The sequence below is a fragment of the Ciconia boyciana genome, chromosome 12 (genome assembly GCF_034638445.1).
Source record: "Ciconia boyciana chromosome 12, ASM3463844v1, whole genome shotgun sequence".
In the NCBI taxonomy this organism is placed as follows: Eukaryota; Metazoa; Chordata; class Aves; order Ciconiiformes; family Ciconiidae; genus Ciconia; species Ciconia boyciana.
Window position 1 is genome coordinate 20,621,347 of NC_132945.1, and position 27,438 is coordinate 20,648,784.

At 40.8% G+C, this 27,438-nt stretch overlaps 1 protein-coding gene across 3 annotated transcripts in view; it reads right to left on the reverse strand.

Annotated features, from left to right (window-relative positions):
- Positions 1 to 2,863: 2,863 nt before the first annotated feature.
- Positions 2,864 to 27,438, reverse strand: part of CHRDL1 (chordin like 1) — a 48,186-nt gene continuing 23,611 nt past the window's right edge. For 2 of the 3 annotated variants that reach the window (XM_072876818.1, XM_072876819.1), the window contains 8 exons: positions 20,473 to 20,618; positions 19,377 to 19,470; positions 15,489 to 15,556; positions 14,043 to 14,217; positions 10,502 to 10,696; positions 8,576 to 8,743; positions 7,318 to 7,407; positions 2,864 to 6,051 (listed from right to left, as the gene is read on the reverse strand). In XM_072876818.1, coding sequence (XP_072732919.1) covers positions 5,921 to 6,051; positions 7,318 to 7,407; positions 8,576 to 8,743; positions 10,502 to 10,696; positions 14,043 to 14,217; positions 15,489 to 15,556; positions 19,377 to 19,470; positions 20,473 to 20,618 — 1,067 coding nt within the window. In that variant the 3' untranslated portion in view covers positions 2,864 to 5,920. The remainder of the gene's footprint in view (positions 6,052 to 7,317; positions 7,408 to 8,575; positions 8,744 to 10,501; positions 10,697 to 14,042; positions 14,218 to 15,488; positions 15,557 to 19,376; positions 19,471 to 20,472; positions 20,619 to 27,438) is intronic. The other variant, XM_072876820.1, reaches the window with a different exon arrangement.

Below are 27,438 nucleotides of genomic sequence, written 5' to 3' on the forward strand. Positions count from 1 at the left end.
TAGGACTCAGATTCATTGTCCCATCCTAGCTGTTGGTAGAGGGGAGAACTGAGCTAGGGAAGTACAGGCTAGAGAAACAGTGCTGGCTAATGAACATTAAGTGGCTGGTAATCTGTGAAAAGTATAAAATGTACCTTTGGTATACACTAAATACTAGAGCACACTAAAATGTGTTTAATGCCAATACAGTATGTATCAGTATGAGTTCTTCAGGGACCCCTTCTTAAAGGGACTGGGAGTTTTGCTATTCACTTCAGTGCGACTAGAATGCAGTTTTAATTTACCTGATTTTGTGGTGGTGTGATCCTGAAACAAACAAATAAAGAAGAGAGAAACAGGAGAAGTAAATCTATAGGAGATAGAGTTGATCTTGGTAGGGAGACCAGCTAACTGTGGGTGCTGTTTGGGAAGCAGTTAGCTACACTTAAAGCTTAGTGTAAGGTACTATCTCTGTCTCTCAAGTTGAGGTCATTTGAGGACAGACTGGGAATTTTTCCTTTTGAGTGGTAGTGAAATCAGGCTCACTGCCTTTTCTGAACATGCTGAACTGTCATCCAGTGTGCCTACATTAAAAACTGTTTTGCCGGGTTAAAATCAATTATTTGTTTTTGCTTTGGATGCTTTGCATTCTTGCTCACAGTTGGGTTGGTGTTATGTGAGAAGGGCAGGGTTGTGGGTTCATACTCATATACTCATGTAGTTGCAGACATACTTTGCCCGAGAAGTAAAACAGTCCAAAACCTCAGATCAGAAGATGAAGACATTTTTCAAACCCCAAACAAAAGCAATAAATGGAAATAAGGATTAACTTTTTCAATTTTCACCCCTCCCACAATAAATCTTCCAAATCTTGGCTTTTATCTTAGATGGATAACACAATAGGCACCAGAACACACCAATATTACGCAAATACTTCATGTGCTATCAATTATTTTGGAAGTATTAATCATCTGAATTGTGAAATGGTTTGACCTTTTTTTTAAATGGAGAGTGTATGAAGATGAGAGTGTTAGGCTGACACATTCTTTCTCTTGTACTTGTGTAGGTATATTTAAAAGTAATTTCAGCAGAACACAGCAGTGAATAGGCCTCTCCTCTCGGTACCCAGCCCCTCCTGGCCTGTGGAGTCACGTGGAGTCAGAGGTGATCTGTGTTACGTGAGAGGGGGATAGGAGTGAAGTGAGAAATAACATTTAGTGTGCTGCTAAAAAGTGTTTGGATGTTAGGAAATCCAGAGAATACATTCAATGGGGATGCAGCTGTGCAACCCTGACTGTTAGTGACTTTCAGTCTGCAGCTACTAGGAAGGCTAACGCCCCTCAGATAGGCTTGGAGAAGGGGGCTGGTGCAGGAGGAGAGGAGAGCAGAGCAGGTATGCATGCCTAGGCGGTGGCCTCATGGAAGGGGCTCTTGTAACAGATGCCTTGCTAAAATAAAAAGGTGGCTAAGATGAATATGCAGGTTGTGATGAAATAATAGAAATTAAATTCACAAAGAATTTTCAGAGACATCTTGAATTTCAGATATGATGTACTTATCGATTCAAAGTGATTTACTGTGGAACTGCTTTGAACAATCATCTTTCCCAAGGCTGATACTCTTCATTTTAGTTACACTGCTAGACATGTGTGAGTTAATGTTTTACACTTTTTTCTTATGTTTCTTAAGACCATCTCCTTTTAGTCATTAGCACAGATTGATTCCATCAACATTTCCCCAATTATTTTGAGCTTCAAAATATGTATTGCCCAGAAAGCAGTATGTCTCAGTTGTCAGTGCTTGATTTCTTCCTTAGTTGGTTTCCATAGATGGAAGTCAATGCTTTGATTTTCAAAATTAATTATGCTGGGTAGGTGAAAGCTGAATTAAATTGGGTATTTTCCAAAGGTCAAACATGTCTCTGAGCAGAAAATCTATATATTGCAGGTCCTATGCTGTCTCCCCGGCATACTATTGTTGCCCTACTAACAAGTCCTGAAAGCAAACAGTCGTGGCTCTGGATTATACAATTTAAATAAGCTGATAGTTTGAGCATCCTGCTGATCCTTCTAATTTGTCTGTTCGTGTTACCCAGGTTGTCATAATTTCTATAGCTTTTCAGCTTAGCTGGGATGAATGCTAGCGTAAGCTGGTTTGCAAAATGCTGCAGAAGACATTCCTGAGAGAAGACCCAAAAGAATGAACTACTGCAGCGCTGGGGACACAGCTGTCCTGCTGCAAGCTTTACATGTCTGATTTTCAGGCACAGTGAGCAGTCAGGGCTCACTGTCGACCCCGTGGATGCTGAGTTACAGCAAGCTTTTACTGCCTTGGTCTGAAACTGAATTAAATGGGAGCAAGAGCTCACCAATATACTACTACCCCTATAGATTAAACACTGCAGCATATTGCAACAGTTAATTGAAGCGAACTTGTCTGCGGAAGGCCACACAATGGTGCTGAGTTCACTGGGACTCCCATGAGTGCACTCCACAGAGCTTCTCAGGCTCGGTTGTAAGTGACGGTAAGTCAGGACTGCTCATAACCTACGAATCTCTCTTTCTTAGGTTTTTGATAAACTGGCGTCTTAGGTGCACTGCTGAAGTCCATGTGGTTTAAGCTCACACTTGAAGTGTTAAGGATGCAGGTGAGTGCTGAAGCCTTACTTTGCACCCTGTCCAGCAGTCTAAGTCTTGAATCTGACTCTTCCATAGCTCAATACCTGATTCTACAGCAGGCAGCCACGCACTGCACCCAGCCCGGTGCGCGGGTTCGGGCTTTCTCTGAGGTGGCAGCAGCAGGACTGCAAACAGGGAACTGAAACCAAACATCTTGACCAAACAGCATCATACACAAGACGTCTTGTTTTATTATCAACTTCAGAGTTTATTAATTTATCAAACCAGGTCAAAGTGATACAACAAGTACATAAATAAGTACCGTAACAGACATACCTCCCGTGAAGAGAATGAAAAACATGACACTGTGTATTTTGTTGTCTTAAGTGACCAGAAACTGGAAAAATGCAACACTGCATTTTACTAAATGATGCTTATGAATTTTTTTTTGCTTTTCTTAAAAAGTGTTTATTATAAAATAAATACACAATCTGGATTCCACCTGTCCTGTCACAAATACAAAAAGCAGGTTGCCTTCTTCTTCTTCTTAAAAAAACCAAAATTACAAACACTGTACAATTTCCACTTAGTCTTTTTTCACCAGCTACTGCTACAAACAAGATGATGCCCGTGAGGTGAGAAATCAACTGCTGGTCTTCCCACCAGATCGCTACAGTTCCTCAGAACCTCTTCCTTACAATGTCTTCACCAAAGGAACGATAAGGTTAATTCATGACTTATTGGAAGATTTATAATAAAATTCTGCCCTTCTGCAGCACACTTCAACCCGGCAGATGCCAGGTGCAGTGGGTGTTGCTGATGCCAAACTGCTGCTGCTACAGTTACGCTGCAGTAACCTCTGGTGGAGCCAGGTCTTAGGACCTCAGGATATGCTACACCCCTTTCAAACGCCAGGACAGGATTTATGGAGGCAGAGGCTACAGTCCTGTGGAAAGGTGCTGGGACAGTTCACTTCGCTCTCCTGTTAATGAACAGTGATACAGGACTTCTAATGGCCAGGTGCTCGTTAAGCCTGTGCTCTATAGCATGGTATCAGTGCTACCAGGTGCCCATGCCCAGGCACCAGCAGCGGGGCCGCAGGGTCCCCTCTGAGGAGAGCTGAGGGGCTGCCCCGTGCCGGGGACAGCCGGTTCCAGCCGGTTCCAGCCGGTTCCGCAGCAGCCCCACCGCAGGGCAGAGCTGAGCCCCTCGGCAAGGGGCCTCGGGGAAGGCGTATTTGAGAAAGGGCAAAACGAAAGGGGAAAAGTGTGAGAAACAGCCCCGCGACACTGAGGGCCAGGCAGGAGGAGGCACTCCAGGCCCCGAGCAGAGCCTGCCCTGCGGCCATGGAGGGACCACGGAGGATTTCCTGGCAGCCCATGGAGGCTTGGAAAGACCCCCGTGGTTCTTATTGATACTAGGTGAGAGTACTTCATCCTTGCAAATCCAGGCGGTTGCTGGAGGAGCACCCTTTTTGGTGTGTTTTCCTCTTATGCAGTGGACTGTGTTGAGTGCTCGATAGGGAGAGAAGTATTCCTAAATATTATCTGCTCTCTGTCCAGGCCTAGGGACAATGGGGTGGTTATATACAGGCAAGATCACTAAGAACCTGAGATCACCCTGTATGTGTTCTCCTCATTCCCTTCAGCCTTTCCTTCACCTTCATGTCTGTTCTCCTCACTTGCTCCTCATTGTTGTGAAGCCCTGCCTTACGCTCCTCCTGATGCTGCAGGCAGCACAGGCAGGACCTGGGTGGCACAAAGAAGCCTGGCCTTGAGGCCTGCACTGCAGAGGGAGGCTGCCAGGGTTTGCTGCTCAAGACAAGGATCCCCTCAGAATGGTGAAGCTCTGCCTGAAACGGGCTTTTGGCCTTCAGCACTGAGCTGTCCCACACCTTCATCCCTTTAGAAATGGGTACACCCTGGAGTGCTGTCACTGGCAAAATGACAAACCTCAAAATCCTTGCTGTCACTGTTGATTTCACTCCCTGTGAAGACCCAGCCCCTGGCTCAGACCATTTCCATAAAGCTTTGTTTCCTAGCCTGTGTTTGAACAGCCATATTCCTGCCTGCTTGTGGAGTAAAAAATGGGAGCAAAAGCAGGCAGAGTCACTTGCTTCTTGGGATTTAATCTGACATTGCAGCCATGAAGCAGTGCAGTATTTCGGTGACTCTTCAGAGAAAACATTTTTTAAATTATACTTTTTCTGCAGGTGAGAGCCACCTTTCTTAAGCACGCTGTAGACATGCTATACTAAATTTAACAGAATCTCTCAGATTTGTTTTTCACAAAGATAACAGTTTTCACAGAGCTGCTGTGTTCTAAAGGCCTGCTGTAGCTGTTTGGTGTTTGTCATGGGAGAGAGCTGTCCTTGAAGCGTGAGAATTGAGAGGTAACCCTCAGAAAAATGCAGATTAGGTTTGTAACAGATCAGAACAAATAAATTAAGCACTGTCGCAACTCTTAAGGAGTTATTAATCGGGAGGTTTAACCCTCTAGGTGTTTTGAAAGTACCGCCAGTACTTCACCACCTTCTGCCACATCACTTTAGAAGGCAGTTTATCAGCCAAGACCATGTGTTAATAGGGCCCAGAAGAATGAAGTTATTAGGGCTGTGATAGGGAGCTAACAGTTCACATTTTTTAGAGAAGTGGGTGGAGGAAACAGTGAAAACCACTTAAAAGCGAACATTTGCTCAAATTGCTACAAAAATATAGTGATTGCCACTAACACCTGCTGTTCAGTTTATGGACTCAGTTTGCTCAACTACAAGACATCATCTCAAAGGCAGGCTGCTTAGGAGTTTGTTAGTTTAAATCTGGTTTTTATGTCTCCAACGCAAGTATTGTATCACTTGTATTTTTCCTCCACTACTAAAAAATATCCATGAGTCACTTCAACACCAGAAATGGTATAAATTCAGCACAGGAAATAATGCTCTCCATAGCTCCTGCACATTTATTAGGTGTCCTTCTTTTCGTTAGTTTGAATAACTTGCCAAATAATAATAATAATAAAAAAAATGTTCTGTTTTCTCTTTTTAACTTGTAAAGAAATGCACCTCTGGGAAAGTACAGTCTCTCTTTCTCTTTCCCCCACCAGTAATACAGAGCCTCCTAGTCTTTTGGAGGAGATATTTGAACGGTTGACACAGACCACTACACATAAAGCAGCAAATTTGCTGTGCACGATGTGAATAATTACTGCATTATAGTTTTGGTTTTTAGGGCAACTGTTGACTTAAGCAAAATAAGCCTGCAGTCCAGCTGCAGATCCAAGTTTTCATAAGTTTTCTTGTGTTTCTCCCTCCAGTGCTGTCTCCCTTAACAGTGACCCTTTTCAGACTTTTCAAGGTACAAAACCTTTACCAGATCCTCGAGCTCAGTCCTGCACACTCTGCTTTCACACATTTGGCTGATCTGAGCTTCTCCCTCGCTAAATATTTTCCACTGGCCTGAAAACAAAAATACAAAGGAGACAGACACTGACTTAGAAACAGGCATAGGGAACTTCGAAGACATTTACAAGCACTCTCCAGACCAACTAATTCACAATGGTCAAAGAGACAATGTGCAATCCTCCCATGGAAAATATTCCAAGTATCTTACAATCACGTAACATATTCCATGCAAAATAACTTTGTTAAAAATAATAAACAAAGACCAGAATATTATTCCTTTCTTTAATTAAGTAGGACTGTAAGTTGACCCTATTTATTCAACCATTTATGACGTTGGATACTCTGCTTTATGACAGAGTGATGTGAAAATTTAACTTTGATGGTAAACTGAAGTATTTAAAAGTTGGGAGGCAACAAGTCTAAGTATTTCATGCACTGTGAACTCTGCCTACCTCTGTGTAATACAAACTGTGTTTGCTGGATATTAATATTTCTATACGTTTTTGATAATGTTAATAGAAATGCCCGCTGTCCTGGTAACTAGAATACTATATTACAGAGAGCAATGACAAGCTTACAGAAGGCTGACAGAAAAAAAATAGGAAATTTTTTATATGAAAAGGTGTCTGCTTCTCACTAAGTTTGTATTATCAAGAATATATTATTCCTGGGAAAAATACTTCCTTGCCTAATTAGAGACCTCAGAAAAAATGCCAACTTGTAATACGAAAGAACTGGGAACTAAAAATGTCTATACCTTAATTCAACTATCAAATTAAGTGTCATATGCCAAGCTGGATGAAATGCAAAAAAGAAATTGAATCAAGAGTGATAAAAGAATTACATGTCCTTTCAAAAGACAGATTTTAATAACAAAGATAGTGTTAAGAACATAGGAAAGGCTTCTTTCAAATATAACATACATGTATGTAGAACTCCTTTAATAATCTCTGATTTTTTTCCCTTCTAAATGACTTTCTAAAAAATTGGCGCAACTTGACATTAAATAAATCCAAATTGTGCTGCTGTGCTGACATTAGTCATATTTCAGACTTATGGCAGTATGGGCAGAAAACAGCCTATCTTGTATTTTATCAAAATACAGGAGACTGAGGCAGCATGGACATGAACTACTGTTATATGTATCTATATTTTAAATTGCTTTATTTTGATTATTTAAATCTAAACTGATAAAATATTGGAGCCACGTACTGGAGGAAAAATTAGTACATGTTTGACTGTGTTGAGTAAAAGAGAATGTTTTGCAAGGCTATGATTATATGGAGAATAGAAAATTGAAGAGGTCAGAATTTTACTTACTAAGGGTTGTCCTTGTTATCTGCTTGAAGTAAGGAAGTTCTTCAAATTCTCTCTTGGACACCTTTTCAACATAGAAGTGACGCAGGATCCCTTCAGCAAAGAAATGACAAGTGCGTGTTACTGGAAATGTGCCTGTTGTTCTAGACCTGGGTTGCTGTCCTGCCTTTATGTAGAATTACTGCCATGTCGGGTCACCTTGTGAAATAATCCTTACCATTTATGTAGATTTTCAGCCTATTCTTTTTTATTCTGTTTGCCACCCCCCTGTTTTTTTGCTACTCCCCTGTAAATCCTTCTGTGGATTTACGATTGCGGAGAGTTTCTGAGGAGCGTGAGAATTAGCCAATTCTTTTCCAACATAGCTGAAGCCTTCCTTAGTATGAGTAAACGTAAGATTACAACAGAAGCCAAAATCCCAGTGTCTTGGAGAAAAACAGTATCATTTTGCAGTCCAGTATAATTTTGCCTGTCATGAGCTAGCAGGCAACATCACTGTCAAATCATCACAAGGCTCTGTGGCTTCTTGAACACACACGGTAGTTATTAACCATCTGATCCTCTGTGACTTCTTTTCTGCTCGCACTTTGGGCTTGGCTTTGTGCTTTAAAGTGCATTCTAGAGCTGTATCATTTCCGTGTAAAGGGCTGCACTATATGAGGGTTTCCTATAAGGATCACATGCTTTTTGCTTACAGTAGATTAAGTAGATAGGATTTTTAGGAGGCTGGAGATAATTTTTATTATACTAAAAGTTCAGGATTTGCAGAAGTGCTTGGGCTTCTGAGTGCTTTTCTATTTTTTTCTAGTTTTACCAGTTAGTCTAGTGAAATATATTGTTTCCATCCTTAACACATTTTTTGCCCATATTCTACACCATCACGGGTGTAGCGTCACTAAGGCAGATAGGGCAGACTGATTTCAATGGAAAGCTTTTTGGTCCATCCTAAGTAAGATCCTCCAGGCACTTGGTTCAAACCCTACCACCCATTTCTCTCCAATAAATTACACAGGGTATTACTACAACCTGTTTGTCATTGTGCTTTTGCTCACAATGAAGGGTAGGAGTTTGCAGAACTAGATCTTTGCACGTTATTAATGGTTTTTGTACAGCAAAACTTGAGTATGTTGGAAGTGGCTGTAGTAGCGATATCCTAAATAGCCAGAAGAACAGCAGTCTCAAGATGCTTGGGTATGGAAATTGTCCTGGGATTTTAATGGAAGATGATACACTGTTTAAAGAAAGGACTTGCTCAACTCACCTTTTCTAATTGTCCACACATGTATTTCTATTTGAGGTGGCTTTTCAGTCTCTACTGCAATTTTTCTGATGGTTTCTCCTTCCTCTGTGAAAACGGATTCATAGACAGGAAATGTCTCTTTCCCACAGAAGTAATCTTTGTTGTCAAAGGTTTGACTTGGCACTTCTTCTGTTTAAAAAAAGCCCAAAACACATACTACAAATGTGATCAAGTCCTCCAGAATTTACTTGGCACCAATAGCCAAGCAGGTTCAGTTTAAAAGTAGAATTTTCACTTGTATGGCCACTCAAATCCATCTCCAGCTAAGCCCCAGACATTTAATAGTGTTCTATTCTGCTAGGTGCTGATGGCCTGTCTATGGTGGCAAGACAGTATTCATATTTATAATCCAGTTTCATAAGGAAATGAGCTGTGTAAAACCATGTGGTCTGTGAAGACTCCTCACAATTTTTGAACCTGTTGTCCACTTTTCAAGCGTATCTGAAATAATGGTAGAAGTCTCAGAGGTAATAAAATAGCGAAATGAAAATTGGTGGTTGGACAGAGTGAAGAGACCCAAATTAATGCTTTGCTGAGGAAAAGGGCAGGTAGAACCTACAAGGTTTGCATTTTGCTCGGCAGCAGCCAGCTGGCCAGTGCAAGCCTGGGCTAGCCACAGTGCACATGATCTCTTGCCCACCTGGTAAAGTCGTAGAGCATATAAGTAGAAATTGTAATTATTCTGTTGGTAATTGGAAGTTGGACAAGAATGTAAGAGAGATGATGCAACTCAGCAACTCGGACTGCTGTTTGTGGAAAAACCTAATAATTAATACATCTCCACACATACAGACTGCAGGAAGAGGTTCAGCTTTCTTAAAAATTGGCACACAGAATCTCAAAGAAAAAGACAGTAACTTTCTTTTTGCTATTAATTTTTCTATCGAAGCCTGTTAGCCAGGTTTTGCTGACTGTTCTCATCTCAAATGAGCCCAATAAAAGCTGCGGATCTCTGATTCACAAGTATCCAAAAGGATCTGGATACACACCTCCTGCCTGCCTACTGCCGCTGCATCATGCTTTTTCCCAGTAAGCAAGGCTAGCAAGAGAAAATGGGAAGTGTGCATTCTGTGAGGGATTTCTGTATACAGCTGAACAACTCATTTCCTCAGAGCATTTCGCCCAATGCATCACCAAACAAACATAGAAATGGGCCATACAGATTAGAAAAGAAGTTTAAAGGCACAGAAGGGAACTGGGCACTCCTTTACCCTTTATTTCATATGCAACATGGCTGGTCATTTGGCAGACCACCAGCAGATTCATATTAGCAGATTTTTCACTACTTGTAGGCATTGATTTTAGTAGGTAATGTCTACATAAGTTTAATCATTAGTGCAGCATAGAAACAATGCTAACTTTGTGATAAGTTAGTATTTACTTTAAGGATTAAGTCACATAACTGACACCAATCAATTCATAATCAGGGGTTTTGAGTCCTTCTGGTACATTTTAAAAAGTAGAAATGATGTTATCTCCAAGCAAATTTCACAAGCTAGAAAATGATTTGAAGGTTCTGTAGGCGCTGCAGTGGGGGAAGGCTGGGAGAGTCTTCTGACAGTAATGAACTTCTTGTGTACGTTTCTGTAATGCTCTCTTTGGAAATGAGTGTCAGGAAGTCATACTAACAGTAAAGAGAAAGGCAGTGACTGATCAGAATGTATGTGCCCCCGGCAGCAAGCCCCCCCCATTTGAGGAACAGCAGTGAACAGCAGGGCTGGCCAGGCAGCTCTGCCTGTCTCACACTGAGACCTCTGCACACACATCACATCAGAACAACGGGCACAGCTATTGCTATTTTCATCACATCTTATTGTGACCAGAAGGCTTGAGCCAAGCCCCTTAACATGCACAGCAAAAAAACAGTCTATGATCAACTTTTTTTACCTGGACAGACTTTACAGCATTTTCCTTCTACTTTCTGAGGGTATTTGCAGGGATATTGTTCTGGACAATGAATTTTCTTACATTCTTGTTTGGTGATGTTGCAGGTGCACAACACACACTCTACGATTCCAAAGGCCCGGAGATTAGGATGCCAAGATTCACCATGTGAGTATGTTTTGCCATTTGAAACACAAACTACGAAAGAAGAGAAAAGGAAGAAAAAGTCCAACTGGAAAAAGGTATGTTCACTGGCTACCTCTCTATGAATATTCATTTGATTCATGCACATTTCTTTAAAGCAGTGTCTCTATACATAATTTGTTAGTGTCTCTGGCCCATTTCTCTGCTTGTTAACTTTAACTTGGAGTTTCGCTAGTTAAAATGAGTCTGAGCCTATGATCACCCTTTTCTGAGCAGTTTTGCCTTGACTCCAACTCTGCTGACACTGGTGTCCATCACTATTTTGAGGAGAACAGTGAAGGTGGCTGAGTCAAGTATTTGACTAGCTCCTCTCCAGTGCAGGCATTTCAACTGCGCATCGTTAACCAGCTTATAAAACTCACTCCTCCTTCCCCTCCTAATCTCAGTCTACGCACAGGACACAGCCTGCTACATTGGCTCTGGCTTCTAGAATTGAATCTGCAGATGAGAGGATCATGACATTTGCTACCGCGTCATCTGCACAACTTTTCTTACCATTAGCTGAACACGGCTTTTGCAGTGAGAGCCATGCTGTCAGCAGGATGGATTAGTGCCACCTGGGCCTTTTATTGCTTTTGCATGAGAGTTCCTGCTACACAACGCACGGAACAAAGCAAGGGAATGTTGCAAAATCAAGTTTAATGTCCTTTGTGGAAATATATATGTCTATAGGTATATAGAGACATTTGGCTTTTGGAATCACAAGAAAGCATTAACATGAAAGGATGCATATGGGACTGAAATTTCATTCCAATAGCATCTAAGCACCTCAGAATATTTATTCATCAGTGCCCTTGGGAGACAGAGAAATACCGCTGACACCAGGAGAGTGGAAAAATCCATGCCTAGTGGAAGCCAGTTTGGGTCACCCGGCAGTTAATGGGAATTATATCACTTTACACCATGTTTGCATTTGTCCTATAAACCTTGCTCCTTTCTTTTTAAATATTTTATAAACACAAAGAAAAATGCAAACTAATCCTAACAAGGTGAAAGAAAGGGCACTGCCTGATTTCTAAAAGCAACTAAAGCGAAGCTGGGATATGTTGTAAATATTTCCAATTCTTCTAATATACCATCATTTTTATTAATGCTTTTATTTGTAAAATATGTTCCTATTTTGCCTGTAACTTTCAAAAGCAATTTAATTTTTATCTGTAATCTGAAATTTACATCTAACTGGTAACAGATGTGACCAACTGGCTTATGCTTTACTGAGTTACTGAGATTTATGGGGAGTGTTCTTTGCAATGCATTGTCCTTCATGGGGTTATGCTATCGTTTGGTTTATAATTTGCTACTTTTTAACTCTTTCTTAAGACATGTTTTTATTTTGGAGGTAGGAAACAGTTTTGTTTCTCAAATTAAAGCAAATAAAGTGTTATCTGTGTACTAAAAACATGGGAGAGAAAACTATTAATGAGAAAACTGGTAAGTACTCAGCTGCTCAGCAGGCTTCTTACATGCTTAAATACTATATTATTAGTTATATTTATGCTTATATGGATTGTTTTTTCCCAGCTAGAGTTTTCCAGATACTTTATGGACATAAATATTTCATGATTTCTCCCTGACAGGGGAAGGGATAATGTACAACATTGTGTAGGTGCATATTCTCTCTGTTTTAAGGGTTTATTTAGCACAGAACAGTTAAATAATTAGTCTGAGGTAGCAGATGAAGCCTCCAGTAGAAGCCAAAAGTTGGCAAATGACTTCTAGTTCCCTGATGCCCTGTTTTTAGTGCTCTTCATGTTTAGAATGATAAATCTGTATCCATGCAACTGCACAGTATTTGCATGTCAGGAGAATTGTTGTGTGTTTATTTTTTAACTTGTTGAAATGCGCCTCAAGGGGCATGTGCATTAATTAATAAGACACTCGTTAATTGCACAAGAACAAAAGAAAATACACGGTCAGCATTCCTGTTTCCATCATGGGGATCTCTCAGACACTCTCCAGGCAGTGAGTGTCTGAAGTTGAGGCAGTTACTATATACTGCATCCAGAAATATGCTATTCGTCTGTATGCTCTTTATTTGCTGAAAGAAACCAGTTAGAAATTGCTTTGATGATGTCTTCATGTGTGAATTACATGTCAAAGATATTGCACTGCATGGAGATTCCTGCTCCTAGACTCAGCATAAAACACTGGCATGCTCTGAATTGTTTTTTCATGCTTGTTCAGGTGGATAATAAAGATCCTATGGCCAACATTCCTTCTGTTAGTTAATACCTTAAAAGATTAGTTGGCCCTAATACAAGGGCTTTTAACTCTTTGTGGGTAGTTTCTAAGTGCATACTGACTGGTATTTGTGGATAGATGCTGTTCTGAACATGCATTTTTACAGCTATTTCTTTTATGGCTTCTTAGGCCTGTTCCTGCAGACCTCTGTTCACAGAGGTACACCCACTGTGGGAACTGAGCATCCCACCCTTTTTATTGTACAAAACCTGCTGTCCCACTAACTGGAGAATTGATATTTTCCCTCTATTTTTGTCCTTCCTGTAATGCAGCAGGAATATGGCTTAGTCACGTTTGGATAAGGTTTGCCTTGGTTTGGCTCAAAGTTCTGCTGTCCCCATAATGTAATATGTCCTATATTATATTGTCAGAAGGCACTAAAGGACTCTTAGAGTGAGATTCATTACCTTGGTTAACTTTGCCTCTTTCACAGCTCAGGCATCCAGTATAGGCTAATTGCCTACTCTGCCTCTAGTATTAGTCATGGAGGAGGAAAAGCACCCCTTGCATCCCACTGTCTCAGACAACTAGCTTAAGGTGGGGGAAGTCATGATATTGCCTTTCTTGAGAATAATTTGCTAAGCCTTGGAGGCAGAAAACCTCTTGATACTATGGCAAAGCTTTATGGTCTGAGATTTGTGGGGCAGTTTAAAGATATGCTGTTTACAGCTACTAAAGTTACAAAACAGGAGACAGTGTAAAGAAAATAACCACGAACAATTTCCTACTGGACAAGTCACTGTGTGAACAAGTTAGCGCATCTAAAGGCATTGTGGTGTCCTTTATGGCACAAAGCGCTCACTTCCCTGCTAACCACTGCATGTGTTCTCAGAATTACATAGCACAATCCTACAAAGTAGTTCAGAGAACACCATGATAGTGTGGTGCCTTTGCAGAGTGAAATGCACTCTTGTATGTAGGTACAACTGATCTCAGTCAAGAGCTAATTTGGTATCCTTAATAGCTTATTGCTTTTTGCCTCCCTGATTTTCATTGGGTCTCTTGATACCAGTGTGAATTTCCAAGATTCTGCTCTATATTTTGAGAAGGTGATTGATTCCTGGCCCAGAATAATACTATAAGAAGTACTTGTCTTTACCTCGTCCGTGCTTATGCTTGTTGTTGATGACGATTTGTACTATTGTTCCTGAAGCTTGCTGGGGATCCGGTAGGACTCCACGGTTACTCCTGGCATTGGGAAATCGTGGAATGTTGACTACCTGCCTCGCAGAGCTGGATGACAGGTCGTAGTGGGAGCGATGGTATGAGTGTCTCTGTTTGGAAACAGAAAGAGAGCAGGAAAGTAAATGTCTCATTCCAGTGAACATGGGGAAGGAGGCTGTACTAGAAGCTTAACACAGGCAACGAGAGTGTTGCCACTATCATCAAAGATCATTAAATGTAATGAACGGCACCATACTAAATAAAGGCCATTCAGGTTTTGCAGATAGTTAACATGGTAATGAAGTAATCTACACATACGCAGTTGTAACTCATCTCACCAGACTGTATATGTCAGTGTAGGTGTCTTTTTATCTAAGTTGGTCATCTGAAGTCCCTAATCAGGTCAATGGACAGAGAGGCAATTTTAGAACCTGACCTGTTGTGAATCGCTGTATCACGAGGAGATGAATCACAACCCAGAAGTGCCTATTTCACTCCACCTGTTAAAAATCATGTTCAGAGCTAGGTATCTACTTTACTGATGTCTACTCTGCTTTAAGATTAGATGAGAAGAATTGTAAGCCTGTCTAGTTCTCCTCATCAAAATTGCTTTCCACTGGGGCTCCAGAATGACTATCCAGCTTCTTGTTTGCTTGCAGCTTTAAACTCTCATGCAAGGCCAGGGTTAGCCTTGCACAGACTGAGCAGAACCTTACTAGAATCTGTCTTACAGACTGGGAAGTCTCATTTTATTTGCAAAGGGAAGTAGTAGTAGTAGTAGTAGTGTGCAGCGTGTTTTCTAGAGCAAAAACACTGATTGTTTTCAGAGAATTATTTTTCAAAATACCCATGGGCATGCAGGAATAGTGTATATTACAGCAGTTATTTTATAAGGCATGATTCTTCTCACTAATCCAAAGACCTATTGGTTCATTTGTTTAGGTAGTGCACCTAATGCTTAAAAGCTCTTCATATTCTCTCCAAATGCTGTTATAAAAATCATCTCTTGAGGAGTAAGTTGTTAATGGATACTCTTAGCCCCAGAGGTAGTGAAGCTCCTAAAGTAAATATATACATGTGTATATATCAATTGGGAAGTAAGTGTTTGCAGTTACAATTTAAAAGTGATGCTTGCATAGCAAACAAAACGCTGTAGGATTTTATTCTTATAGAGCATATACAACAAAGACCAAATCCAGAGCCCGCAGGAGCTCATGGGAGTTTATAATTCAGCATTATTCATGAATTCAGGTTCAGTTTATTAAAGGGTGGAGGCAGTAGATATTCAGACCGGTTATCATCCTTTTCTCTTTTTTCCCCAATGTACTGGCATGTACAGCACAGCAGGAAAATATGTCTTTAAACTGTAGGTCACACTTACGGCTTCCCTGTTGGCTGGCTGCCGGAAGATATCTCCATCGGAATGTTCCCATGATAATTCTCCATCTCCTGTACATGAAGCAAAGCAGTATCAGTTAGGGGAGTAATTGTGCAACACCTTGGGACATACTTAGGGGAAAAGTCTCATCCAGCTTTACAGCTAAATTTAGGGTGGAGGTTGCATCAGTGTGTAGAAGTGTCAGTCTGTAGTCTGGCTTTAATGTACTAGATTCTGTAAAGACCAAAAGGAAGATCCCTTCTCAAACATTATGCAAACTCAGGATTGAGATTTACTATCAGATTTATGTGGCTTAACAATATGCTATGGGCAAGGTAATTTCCAGCAACCATTTGCTATGTGATCTCAGGCAAAAGAGAGGAGCCATGACTTAGCTTAGCTCACAGAGAAAGGCTAAATTGTGTGACCTTCTATCTACTGTGGGCTGAGGGAACCCACAAGCACAGTTACTGTCGCTCAACTGACATGTAACTTGACTGAGAATTGAATCCTGAATTACATTTTTGTAGTCAGCTCTGAAGTGTAGCCATTAATAAATAACATTGTATTTTATATAGCAAGAAAAAGTAAGCCATATTTTGTCCTGCAAATTTCCTGTCCCCCTATCTATGTGGTTGTTTTTCCCTCTTATTTATGCTTCATTTAATAAAAATTGCTAAGTCACGATTCACCCCCAGGTATGATTATGAACCAGGGAGGTGCTTTCATCCGTTTGTCAAAGAGACTGTTTCATAAACAGAAGTGATGGCCATGCCCAGTGCATGACTCATTAGACACAAAACAGCAACTCTTCCAGGAAGCCAGGCACATGCAATGACTTACGGCAGGATGTATGAGAAGTTGGCCCACTACGACTGCATCCCATCTAAGCTCATACAATACTATATTTGCATGTAGAGAGTACGAAATGTTCAGCACTGCTTTTTTGAATCAGGCTGATAAACGTACTACAGAACAAGGCTCACAGCACTAAGGACACTCCTAACAAAGTAAGGAAACTCTGACTTGTCTTTTAAAAGAGAAAAGGTTTTGCTAGAGCACTTGTGATTTGTGCATGTGATGCAGAAGTAATGAATGCTTTTGAGAATCAATGTGAGGGACTTGCGGAGCCAAGCTCTGGTTCCTCACAGCCAAACATGTGATTCATGGAAAGGAAAGTTGGAAAGAAGAAGAAACCCTCAGTTTCTATTCAGCAGTAGTGTCCAGCTGTTTTCTTTGTAAAGACAACTTCATAAATGCAAACATAACTAAGCATAAGCTACAGTGGAAATTATAGCAGGGAAAAATCAGTTCAGGCTAGAGAGAGAATGTGGCTTTAAGAAGTTTTGAGAGACGTATTTAGAGGTGTTCCTTGGTAAGACAAGCCATGGAACTTGAACAGATACCTGATTCTTGGAAAACTTGTACAAGAACAGGAGAAATCATTTAGTGTGGAGGGGAGCTTGGAATTTATCCCAGCCTTGGAATTCAGATACAGGTACAGATAAAACTGCTTTGCTAGTGGCTCAAAGCCTAGCTCTAGATGTGCCAAGCACTGCACTGGAATGCAGAGCAGTACCGCCACATCAGGAGCCTTACATTAATGGCACAGATCATGGGCTTGGGTCCTCGAAGCAGGTTAGCTGCTGCAGCAGTAGTAGTGTGTGAAACTGGCTTGGGAGAGCCATGGTGCTGACGCAGGTATGCCTCCAGTTCTGGAGTTAACTCATCCAGATTTAACTCAATCAGATCCATCATGGATCACCACGTTAGTGCATACTGTGTATTAGCATTTCATCCTCTATGCAGTTTATGAGAACTTTCCCCTTAACTTAAGGGGACGTTGGATCCTGACATAAATCAGCATCTGAACCATAGTGCTTGGAGCCTTCTCTAGTCAGCAGTAAAGGAATAAATAGGAAAATCAGCAAATTTTAATATATTATGTTAATATATTTGGCCATGCAGGGAGCAGAAACTGACTCACAGTTTCCTCCCCGTGAGCTGTGCTAGATCTTGATGCAAACATTTTGTTCGGGTTTGCATTTCATTAAGAATCACAGAGGGGAAATAAAACAGCTTATGCCATATGGAAAAGGACAAAGTTGATTACGAGATAAATTATCATTTTAACATTTTAAAATATGAGTAATAGACAGTGGAATACATTAAAAAAACCCTGCGTCAGTGGAGACACTGGGTCATCTCTACTGCATAATCCAATTTAACCTCACCTCTCATATGGAAATTCTAATGAACTTACTTCTCATTAGTGACACTCTCTCTGGCTGAAGTAACTGATTTCTCCAGCGTAAGGCTAGTTTACAGCATACCTATGTCTGATACTTCGTACTTTGAAAGTCAGTTTGATTTTTCTAACTGGAAGACACTGGTTTCAAATACAGAGCAAATAACTATCAGTGAACAGATACCAGGAATCAGATGATTAGCAAGGATTTACTTTAATTAACTGTCAATGTATTACATTTAAAACAGTATATCACTAAATTTCACCCTGGGAAGCCAGGACTATCACCTTGCCTGCTTGAGATCAGAAAGCTTTATAAGCAGTTTGCCTGGCAAAATGTTTCAAGATTTGTAAAGATACTGTGGAGTAACATGGCAAAGCAGCAGAGAATGAGGAACAATCTCCATGCATAGAGATCCTCATCCTTGCTCTGACTGAGCTGATGTATTTATGCAGCACACAGCATTGCCCTGCCGAGTGATTAGTTCAGTTCCTACATGGTGCCACACTTAATTACCACTGCATCTCTGCAGGTTAAGTAGCTTAGACAGCTTGCTGCACGGACAGGACTACACAGCTTCTATCCAGGAACTTGTTCCTTCAAAGCGTGCTGTACTACCTCTGCATCATGCTGCAGTATGAAGCACTGATGCACTCTGAAGTACCCTCTTTTTGGCTTGGCCCCTTCACCGCTCAGAGCTTTTGGTCCAGTGTGTGTACTCAGTAAACTCCTTAGGTCAGGGACTGTGGGACTATGCTAGTTTGTGTTTCACAGCTCTAGCACCACAGGGAAAATTATACAACCGACAGTATAATACTCCTTATTTTTACCATGCAACAGTACTGAGTTCAAACAAGCAGAATCTCAAAAGGATATAGGTGCACAAAGGTGCAAGCAGGAGAGTTTTTCAAAGCAGCCTGGCATCAGTGATACCAATAGTGTCACTTCTGAAAACCATAGGTAGCTTTAGGTGCTTATCTGCACCTTTGAGAACTGGCCATAGGTGCTTAGATACCCTAGAAGTGGTGACTCAAATGCCACAATACTAATAGTGAGATAAAATACATTCAGAAATTCACAGACATTTAGACGGCTTTTTAGGCAGACATTTAGGTTTAGACATTCAGAAAGGCTGGGAAGGCCCCTAGAATCAAGTCCCCTACGTGTACAAGATCTAAAATGCAATTGCTAGTATAATACTAAAGTCACCTGAGTATAGATTGACACCTAATTTAAACTGGAGTAATTTGCCTTACCCTCTGAATTGAAATTCTTGTGTCTTGCATAACTTGAGCAGGTCTGGTAACCTGTCAGATAGAAACTTGTCTTTTATTGCAAAGCTTTTATACCCAGAACAATGGCAGCTATTTCAATACATCATTTGAAGCCTTGATTTACCTCACTATGGGGCTGCAACTTTATGATCAGTGCATTCTCTCCTTGTTTCAATTTACGAAAACAAAGCTAGCAATGTTACCCAGCTGGAATTTGAGGTTTAATTTCCCAATGTGCATTGGATTGTAAGTACATGGGAAACTTGCAGGTAGCGTCCTGAGTGACAGTGCTGGTGCACAGACAGGGCTCTGACAGGGAAAGGAGTAAATTCAGAGCCTTGTCCTTCTGTGGTTGTACTCGAACTTACCTCTGCAAACTGGACAGCAGGACTCCGGAACAGAAACTGGGAAAGAGCAAGTTAATTTGGGACAAGTCTTCAACCCACAGTACACATTTCCTTCCTGCCAGTAAAACACAAGGAGAATTTAGAAGGAGTCATCGATTCGTCTGGTACTGTACATGCATTTTTTATGGACATGCTTAAATCTAGTATGTGTGTTTACACAAATGCCACTCTAGTATGCAAAAGCAGAATATTAGACCAATGAAAAGTCTGAATAGCTTTTTTAAAATTTGTTGTCACACAGATGAAGGTCCCTTTCTTTAAAAAAATGGGGAAAAGGGAAGAGGTAGAAGTGTGTGGGGAGAACTGCAATTATTGTAGGCTGAAAAGGTACCTGACATTGGTACTAAAATCATGCAGTGTAAATTTCTGCACACACACCCCCCTCCGTTGCATCTTATCATTCAACTGGAGAAATAGCTTAGCAGTAACTAGAAGTCATAAAGTCTGTTCAGCACTTGGCCTGTTCAATTTGTAGTTCATGTAGAATATGATGATGATTTGATCAGAGGACGTCCAGAGTTGCCAATACTTGATACTGAAGAGCTGGCTGGATTGAGAGGGATGTTTCGGTTCAGACACTGGCTCTGGAGAGTCACTGGGTGACTGCTCAAATATACTGGATTTGAATTGGTGACATCTCTGTGGCCCAGTGCCAGTTTACAGAGCTGTCCACTCCCAGCCTGTGGGGCTCTTTACTTATCAGCTCAGTCCAAATGAATTCAGTTTCAGTCAGTGGCTTAGTGCTACATTTTCCAGTCAGGCTGAAATGAAATATTCTATATATGCCAAGTAGCAATATTTTACCTGCTGCCTCTGCACTGTAAGCTCACTTATAGCAGATGCTTGACAGGGTAAGCTTTGTCCACTGTGTTTGAGTAAGAGGTAGCCTGGCATCTACCAGGCGCTGCAGACTGGCTCTGAGCACTCTCATGAGTTTCAGCATTAATTCTCAATTCCCAGCCTTTGCTATGTATTGCTTATATTTCAGTGTCATGTCTTCTAGAAAGGAGAAATGAAGCACAGACAGAGCAGGGCTCTGTCAAATCATGTTACTTACTGAGCAGCTGCACTGGGCACACTGGTTTGCTTGCCTGTTTTGGAAAAGCCCCTCTGCCACAAACATTTCACCATGATGGTAGGTGGTGCCATTGTATTCACAGGATTTCCCGGTGATTTTGCTGCTTACTGAGAAAAGGGAGTCTTCTGGAAGCAATGGGAAAGGAACACTTCATGCAAATGTTCTTGACAACTCGCAATATCACAAATACAAGGGAGGAGAAGATTCCCTTCTCCCTCATTTCTTTTTATTGTAATAAAAGGACAGGTTTTGTCATGCTACAAAGTATAAGTGATATTCTCATGCTGCTATTTTGCTGAACTTTAATAATTCACACTTCTGAGTTGACTTTCCCAGTTAATCTTAGGATGTTGATGATCAACTGCAATGCCAGCACTGATGGCCATGTCTCATGCTGCTGTATTTTCTCTTGCTCTGTCTGCTGTAGCATTTGGTATTAGGATAGGTAGGTGCAGTTATGTGCCCACTTGTTATATTTACATGACTTTTCATGCTTTAATGTAGAGGGCATTAGGTCCTGTATACACACAGAATCCCACTATCAATAGCACTGTTCTAGCATGGTTTCCCCCTTCTTAGTACTGGTATCATTTTATTAATGATTTGTAGTGTTGTAGCCCATAGAAGACTTAGTTGCAGGTTAGCAGGTTATGCCATAGGGCATGCATGATGCTGCTTCCATGCCATCCACAGGCACAAACATTCTGGTAGAGGAGCAGTGACACTGACGATGGAACTCTGTCAGGAGAAAACTATGTACTATGTAAGTGTTTGTTGCTAGCGGCCTTCACAGTTTGTTGCTCCTGTTGTTTTCAAAATGGGCAAAACTTGTCAAAGGCAGACTTCAAAAGCCACCCAAAAGCTGATTTTTCTCTTACATGCATCTTAATGTCAGATGTGCAAATGAGTGCATTCTGCTTGCAGAACTCGTTGCATATGACAAAGTGCACAAGATGGCAGTGTCAATTCAACCCTGACACCTCCTGTTCCAACTCAAGATCATGTCGAGTTCTGCACCACATGGGTTAAATTTTCTTCTAAGACATAAAGCTATCCATACCTTATGTTAAAACATCCCCTAGATTGTTTAACTATTAGCAGTTGACAAACTGTGCAAAAGGATTATACTTTACCTAGGAAATGGAAGTCACTTGATACCTACTGGGCAGCGAATCTGGCACTATACATTTACATTCACATGAATTTAGCATCTCAGCATGGGAAGAGGCATTTCGAACAAGAGCTCTATGGAAGTAACAGTGGAGTGTTTGTTCTCTGGAGCCCGAATCACTGCGAATTTCTAGGAATGCAGCTGAAATTTCATTCAGTGGGTTTGGGCTTTCATGTAAAAGAAACCTGACCTGAAAATTCAGGTTTTGCTGTAGCCCCTTTCATTATCTATCAGATAAACCTGGGGAGATTTTTTTGTGAAACTGTGCCACCACAGAATGCACATTTTTCCAGTGGGAGCTCAAGTGAAAGAGCACTTTTCTGCTGGCATGCACTGGCTTTAAACACTGACATTTAGAGTTTTCCATAAAAGTATGTATTTAGTTACATTGGTCCATCAAATAAATAATGTTTTGAATGGTAAATGTAAATTCTAGCTGTGGAACATACATGTACTGCAGTCTTTGAGAGCCTAGTGGGTCAGCAAAGGACATTCTGCAGAAGAATGGCAGGAGAAGTTAGGCATGTAAGGTTCCTTGCCTGACATTTCATTTCTCTTAAAGAGACAGACATGGTATTTGCACTTCCTCCTCTGAAGCACCAAATACATCATTATTTCAGTGCAATCAAGGGTGTCCAATGATACCTTTCCAAAATCTTATAAACAGTAGAGAGCTTTGACAACACCTGTGCTTGGCATAGAAACGCAGTGCTTTTGGCACTTTCTGTATGATTTGCTAGTACTACACATTCTGGAATGGCAAGATGTATGCTCTAATTAAGACACATCCTTTGAAAGTCATCAGCAAAAAATTCAAGTGACAAATTCAGCTACTGTCCCATTAGGCACAAATACTGGAAAACATGAATAAAGAGGCACTTCTCAGGACTGTGCTACCTCCCTAAACTTATGTCACCATAGTTTCTTGGGCTTTCCGAGAGTCATCTCATGGAAAGCAGAAAGAGAGATTGCCAAACCCTTAGTTATCCCCTTGCCCCTTGGGCAACTGGAAGAGCAGGAGAACTGGAAAGAAATGAAAATGAAAGGAGAATACAGGTGGTTCTTGTCTGGATATGAGGCCCTGTTCATGCAGACTCTGCAGGACATTGCTGTGCCCATGTGGGACGCCTGTCCAAAAGCAGCATTTGGCTTGTGGTCTGACATTTGCAAAGACCAATACTTGAATGACTCATCATGACTCTTCAGAGTATTGGATGAAGAGAGTAAATTTTACTGCAGACGTACCTTGGTATGTGCCACATTGTTCAGATCACTATGAAATCAAATGCCTTTAAACTGTGGCTTCTAAATAAGGGAAGGAGGATGGTGAAACTTTTATTGCTTGGAAAATGGCAGTGGAGAGTTGCAGTAGGTAGTTGTTTTCATCTGTATTTCTTTTAAGTTGATCATAGAAGTTAGGCCTGTAACAGCTAAACCGTAACGTGCAGCCCAAACCACATGTACATCTGCCTGTCTTTGGAATATGGGATGAAATTCTACTGCTATTTTGAAGGCTTATTTGATGCAATAATTATAAGAAAAGTCACTTTCAACTACAGGGAATAAAACCATGGTTTAGGTCCTATGCTGCACATACCTATGCATATGATTATCTTTTAGCACACTAAGTGAATGGGCCTATTTGGTTGCATAAAATAAGGTTTAGAAGAAGTTTTCAGATCAAGACGACATTACTGTTATTGCAAAAAAATACATACAGTCATGTATCAGAAACAGCATATTGGAGAGTGCGACTGATCCTCTCCAAACACAGCATCTGTCTAAAACTGCAAGGAAGCTTTGTTTATATTGCATGTCTAAATATAACTTCTGTCTGGTGCAGTTTCTCTCTCTCTGTCTTTGCTAATGTGTGACTTTCACCAGCTAGGACTTGCCTTGGTTTCTTTTCTAGTGCTCTTTAAATCATGGCTAATTAGAGGAGTTCAGACTCCCTCATGATATCATATTCTCCTGTAGAATGTGAAATTAGAGGCATTGTGGATTGTTTTAATAAGTGCCAGGTTTGAACTTTGCAAAAGCTTGGCATTAATATTGATATCAGCATGCATTATTCTGTGCCTTAGTTAAGATATGTTAGAATTAGATTAATTACATTGCTCAAAGCTCTATTTGTAAACCTTGCTCCCTAATCAGGATTGTTCCCAAAGCTTTATCTGGTATTTTAATGGTGCTGACTAACATTGCTTTAATTAGCTGCCTCTGTAAAGTACCAGGCAAACCATCTGTGTGAATCCTTTTAATTAACTGGGTTCAGTCTGAGCTTTTCTTTCTGGCATTCATAGCATGTCAGTGGAAGCAATATAAAACATATAGGGTAAAGATGTTATAGCATCAATCGAAAAGGAAGTGTCTTTGTTTCTGTGGTTGGCATTTATTCTCTAAGGGCTCAGACTTCAGTATAGAAGTTGACAGGCCATGCTTACATTTGCCTGCAATTTTAGCGCGATCAAGATAAGACCATGAGTTAGCAATATGGATGGCACTGATTTATCACCAGCATTAGCACTAGGTAATGGCAGGGAGCTAAGATGTGCAACCTAGGCTTCATGTGACTTGATATGGATTTGAACTTATCCTATAAGTAGCTTTAAAGGTTGAACCTGGCTGAAGAAATCTTTCAGGTTTTACAAACAGGCAACAGAATACTACTGTATCAAAAATGGATTAGCTTCAAAACAATTATTTTTTTAAAAGCAACTGGAGACTATGGTGGCTATGCTTGAATTCTTATATCCAAGCATTCCTCTCTTCCGAACATGGGATTCTGTCCAGCTTCTGTTGTCTACCTAGGCTGTTTTTCACTGGCGTACCATACACGCAAGCTAAATCCTAGCCTCAATGAAGCCGACAGGAAGGTCTCCTGCAGGATTCAGCCTAGGTGCTTGCTCGACCTATGTTTGAGATGCTTGTACTAGGAAGAACTGTTGATCTATACAAACAAGCTTTGTATCAATTCAGATCTGTAGTACAGCCTGATATAAAAGTTCACTATGAACTAGAACTGCATGTAGTTAGTTCACTCCATGAACTGTAGTCCATTTGACAGGGCGTGTGAAGAGACAGTATGGCAAAAAGTTTCCATGAAGGGATGCTAACTTAGTGTGAAGTGCAGCACTAATGCTTTCCTGATAGTCTGACAAAACAGTTAGATATTAATTTGATAAACCACAGACATTTAATGGAAATTTTCTGGTTCAGTAGAATCTACCCAATCACAGATCTTTCATGGAAACCTGCCTGCGTTCCTGATGGTCTGCCCATGACTTGGGGTTTCCAAGGGCCAAGGTTTGGGGGCAGCCATACTATGTACAGAGACCAGGGCTTCCTGGCTTCTGGAGCTTTCCAGTCTCCTGGGAGAAAAAGGTGTGGTGTCACATGGATCACAGTCAGTTTTGGGAACACCATCTTTTAGCTTTTTCTGTTTACAACTATTCCTTCTGGGATTGTTATAAAAGCTTGGTCCTGAGATGCTTTACCCTTACTTGGATATGGAGCAGAAGAGCATCAGTTATCTGCAACTAATCCCTTGAATGGCTTAGACAAATTCCACAGGCAGTTCCTGGTGTTTGAAACAGTGGTAACTTCTGTAAAAGTATTTATGAGTGGAGACTGAAAAGCAGTAACTGGCTATGAGCAAACTAGCCTTTCGGGAGGTGTTACTGTAGGGTGACTTACTTGAGGAAGGGCTTTAGGATCCAGGCCTTACTACAGTCAATTAAGTTTTCACCTTGGATTCTTCTGGATAAAGTCAGGAGGTACAGGTACAATTGCTAACAAACAATTTTAGGACACTAACAAACTGGCCAAACCACCTCAGAATCAGTACAGTCATGGCATGATAACCAGTGAAGTATTTATGATGTGACATCTGACCTTCAAGACAAGAAGATCAGTTCCTTTTGGGTGGCCTTCGCCATTGTGGACAATGAGACCAAGCATCTTGGCTTTCTGAAAGTCCTCGTGCCAAGTTTTACTGATCTGCAACCAGTAATAGGTTGAAGTGGTAACCGAGTGTACTCCCGACATGGAGACTGTACAGATTGGACAAAGAAGGTGTTCAGGCAAAGTTCATGCTGCTGTGTATCTCTCAGCAGGGTCTGTTAGGACCCTGCACAGCACCTCAGTAAGGGTCTGTGGGTTTTTATTGCATCTCTACGAGATACTTTCTTGTACAATATTCTGGCCATTCTTGTTAGTACTTAACACTCTCACTATTGCTTATTTTAGTATCAGAACATCTGGCAAGGATCATTTTTTAAAAATCCTACTGACTCTTGGCTTGCTGACTTAGAAACTATTTTTAAACTGCAACACTCGGTATCACCTAGTGTCATTTACTGAAAAAGATGTGCTTTTAACATCAAGCAGAAATGCTAGGCGCTCAGCCTGGCTTGGTTTTTGCAGTTTGTCTGTTTTATTAACCACCCTTATAAAAACAATCAAGTGCTAAACAATATGAAATTAATCATGAGGTCTAATGCCTTAAGAAACTTACCATACTGGGAACTGTTCTGCAGATAGTCTCTCTGGTCTTTTGTAAGTAGGCAGATGATAGATTATGAATTTGAATCCAGAGAGGATTTTATGAAACTTGTTTTCTGAATCAACACAGAGCATAAGCATGTACAGACCAAGAGACTGAGGATTTGTTTTAGAACCCTATTCACTAGACAAGCAATTGAATTCCGCTATAACTCTGGGACAACTGTTTGCATTGACATCTCTCCTGCATATTCACTTGCATTCCCAGTGAGTTTTGCTACTTACTGAACACAACTGGGAGAGTCAGTTTAGTTGCAACAGGTACTTCAAAGCTCTCTAGCCTGTATCCTGGTGCAGGCAACTGTCTTTGGACATCAGCTAACTGGTCATCTCACATGCCGCTTCTGTACAGAAATCAGGTCACCCCAAATTGTAACATAACATCATGTGAGGCCATATTACTTACCTTGACATTCAAAATTGGCATAAGAATTGCAGGTTAACTATTCAGAAGCAACACATAAAGAGCAATTATGCAGGTCAAAATAAAACATTCTTGGAAATGTGCAGATCACGAGCATTTCTAATGCCAAAGGGGAACGTGACTAGAGTATGAGAGTACTTCTCCCTGTTTTGCTTATTGAAAATTTTATGAAACCAGCTGAACCTGAACCAGCTTAGGTACACACACTGTCCAACACAAGTGGGCAGCACTTTGATGACCTGGCATCTGTTTTTGGAAAACTGTTTGCTTGGGTAGGAGTTGCACATGCCCCTAGGTCTCCTTATTAAAAAAATATTGTTAATTCTCCTCCTTCATGCAGTCCAGATCTTCTCCCTACAAGCAAAATCATTCTCTAGGGTACCATACACATAAGTCAGTCGAGAGATACAGGGATGATTCTTGCTTATTGAGTCTTTTTACTGGTGTTTTTCATAGCGATGTTAAAGGCTAACACAAGAGGCTTCAGGTTCCACTGTGAAGGATTAATTCTAGGAGGCCCCAAAATACTAACTGAAGTAGTCTGGAATAATAGTAATGGGATAACTTATTCATGTGCAGAAAATTACATTTCTGAATAAAAATCTGCAGGTGGAGTTGCAATTTACAAAGTGGGTTGAAAAAAATCCAGGCAGCAATGTAAAATAAAATGCTAACCTGCACTGACTGCAATTCATGCGAGGAGCTGCAAGCAAGAAATACAGGGAGGAGAGAGTTGCAGATAAGATGTTGGATGCTTTATTTATGTTATGCACCTTGTTACCTCTCT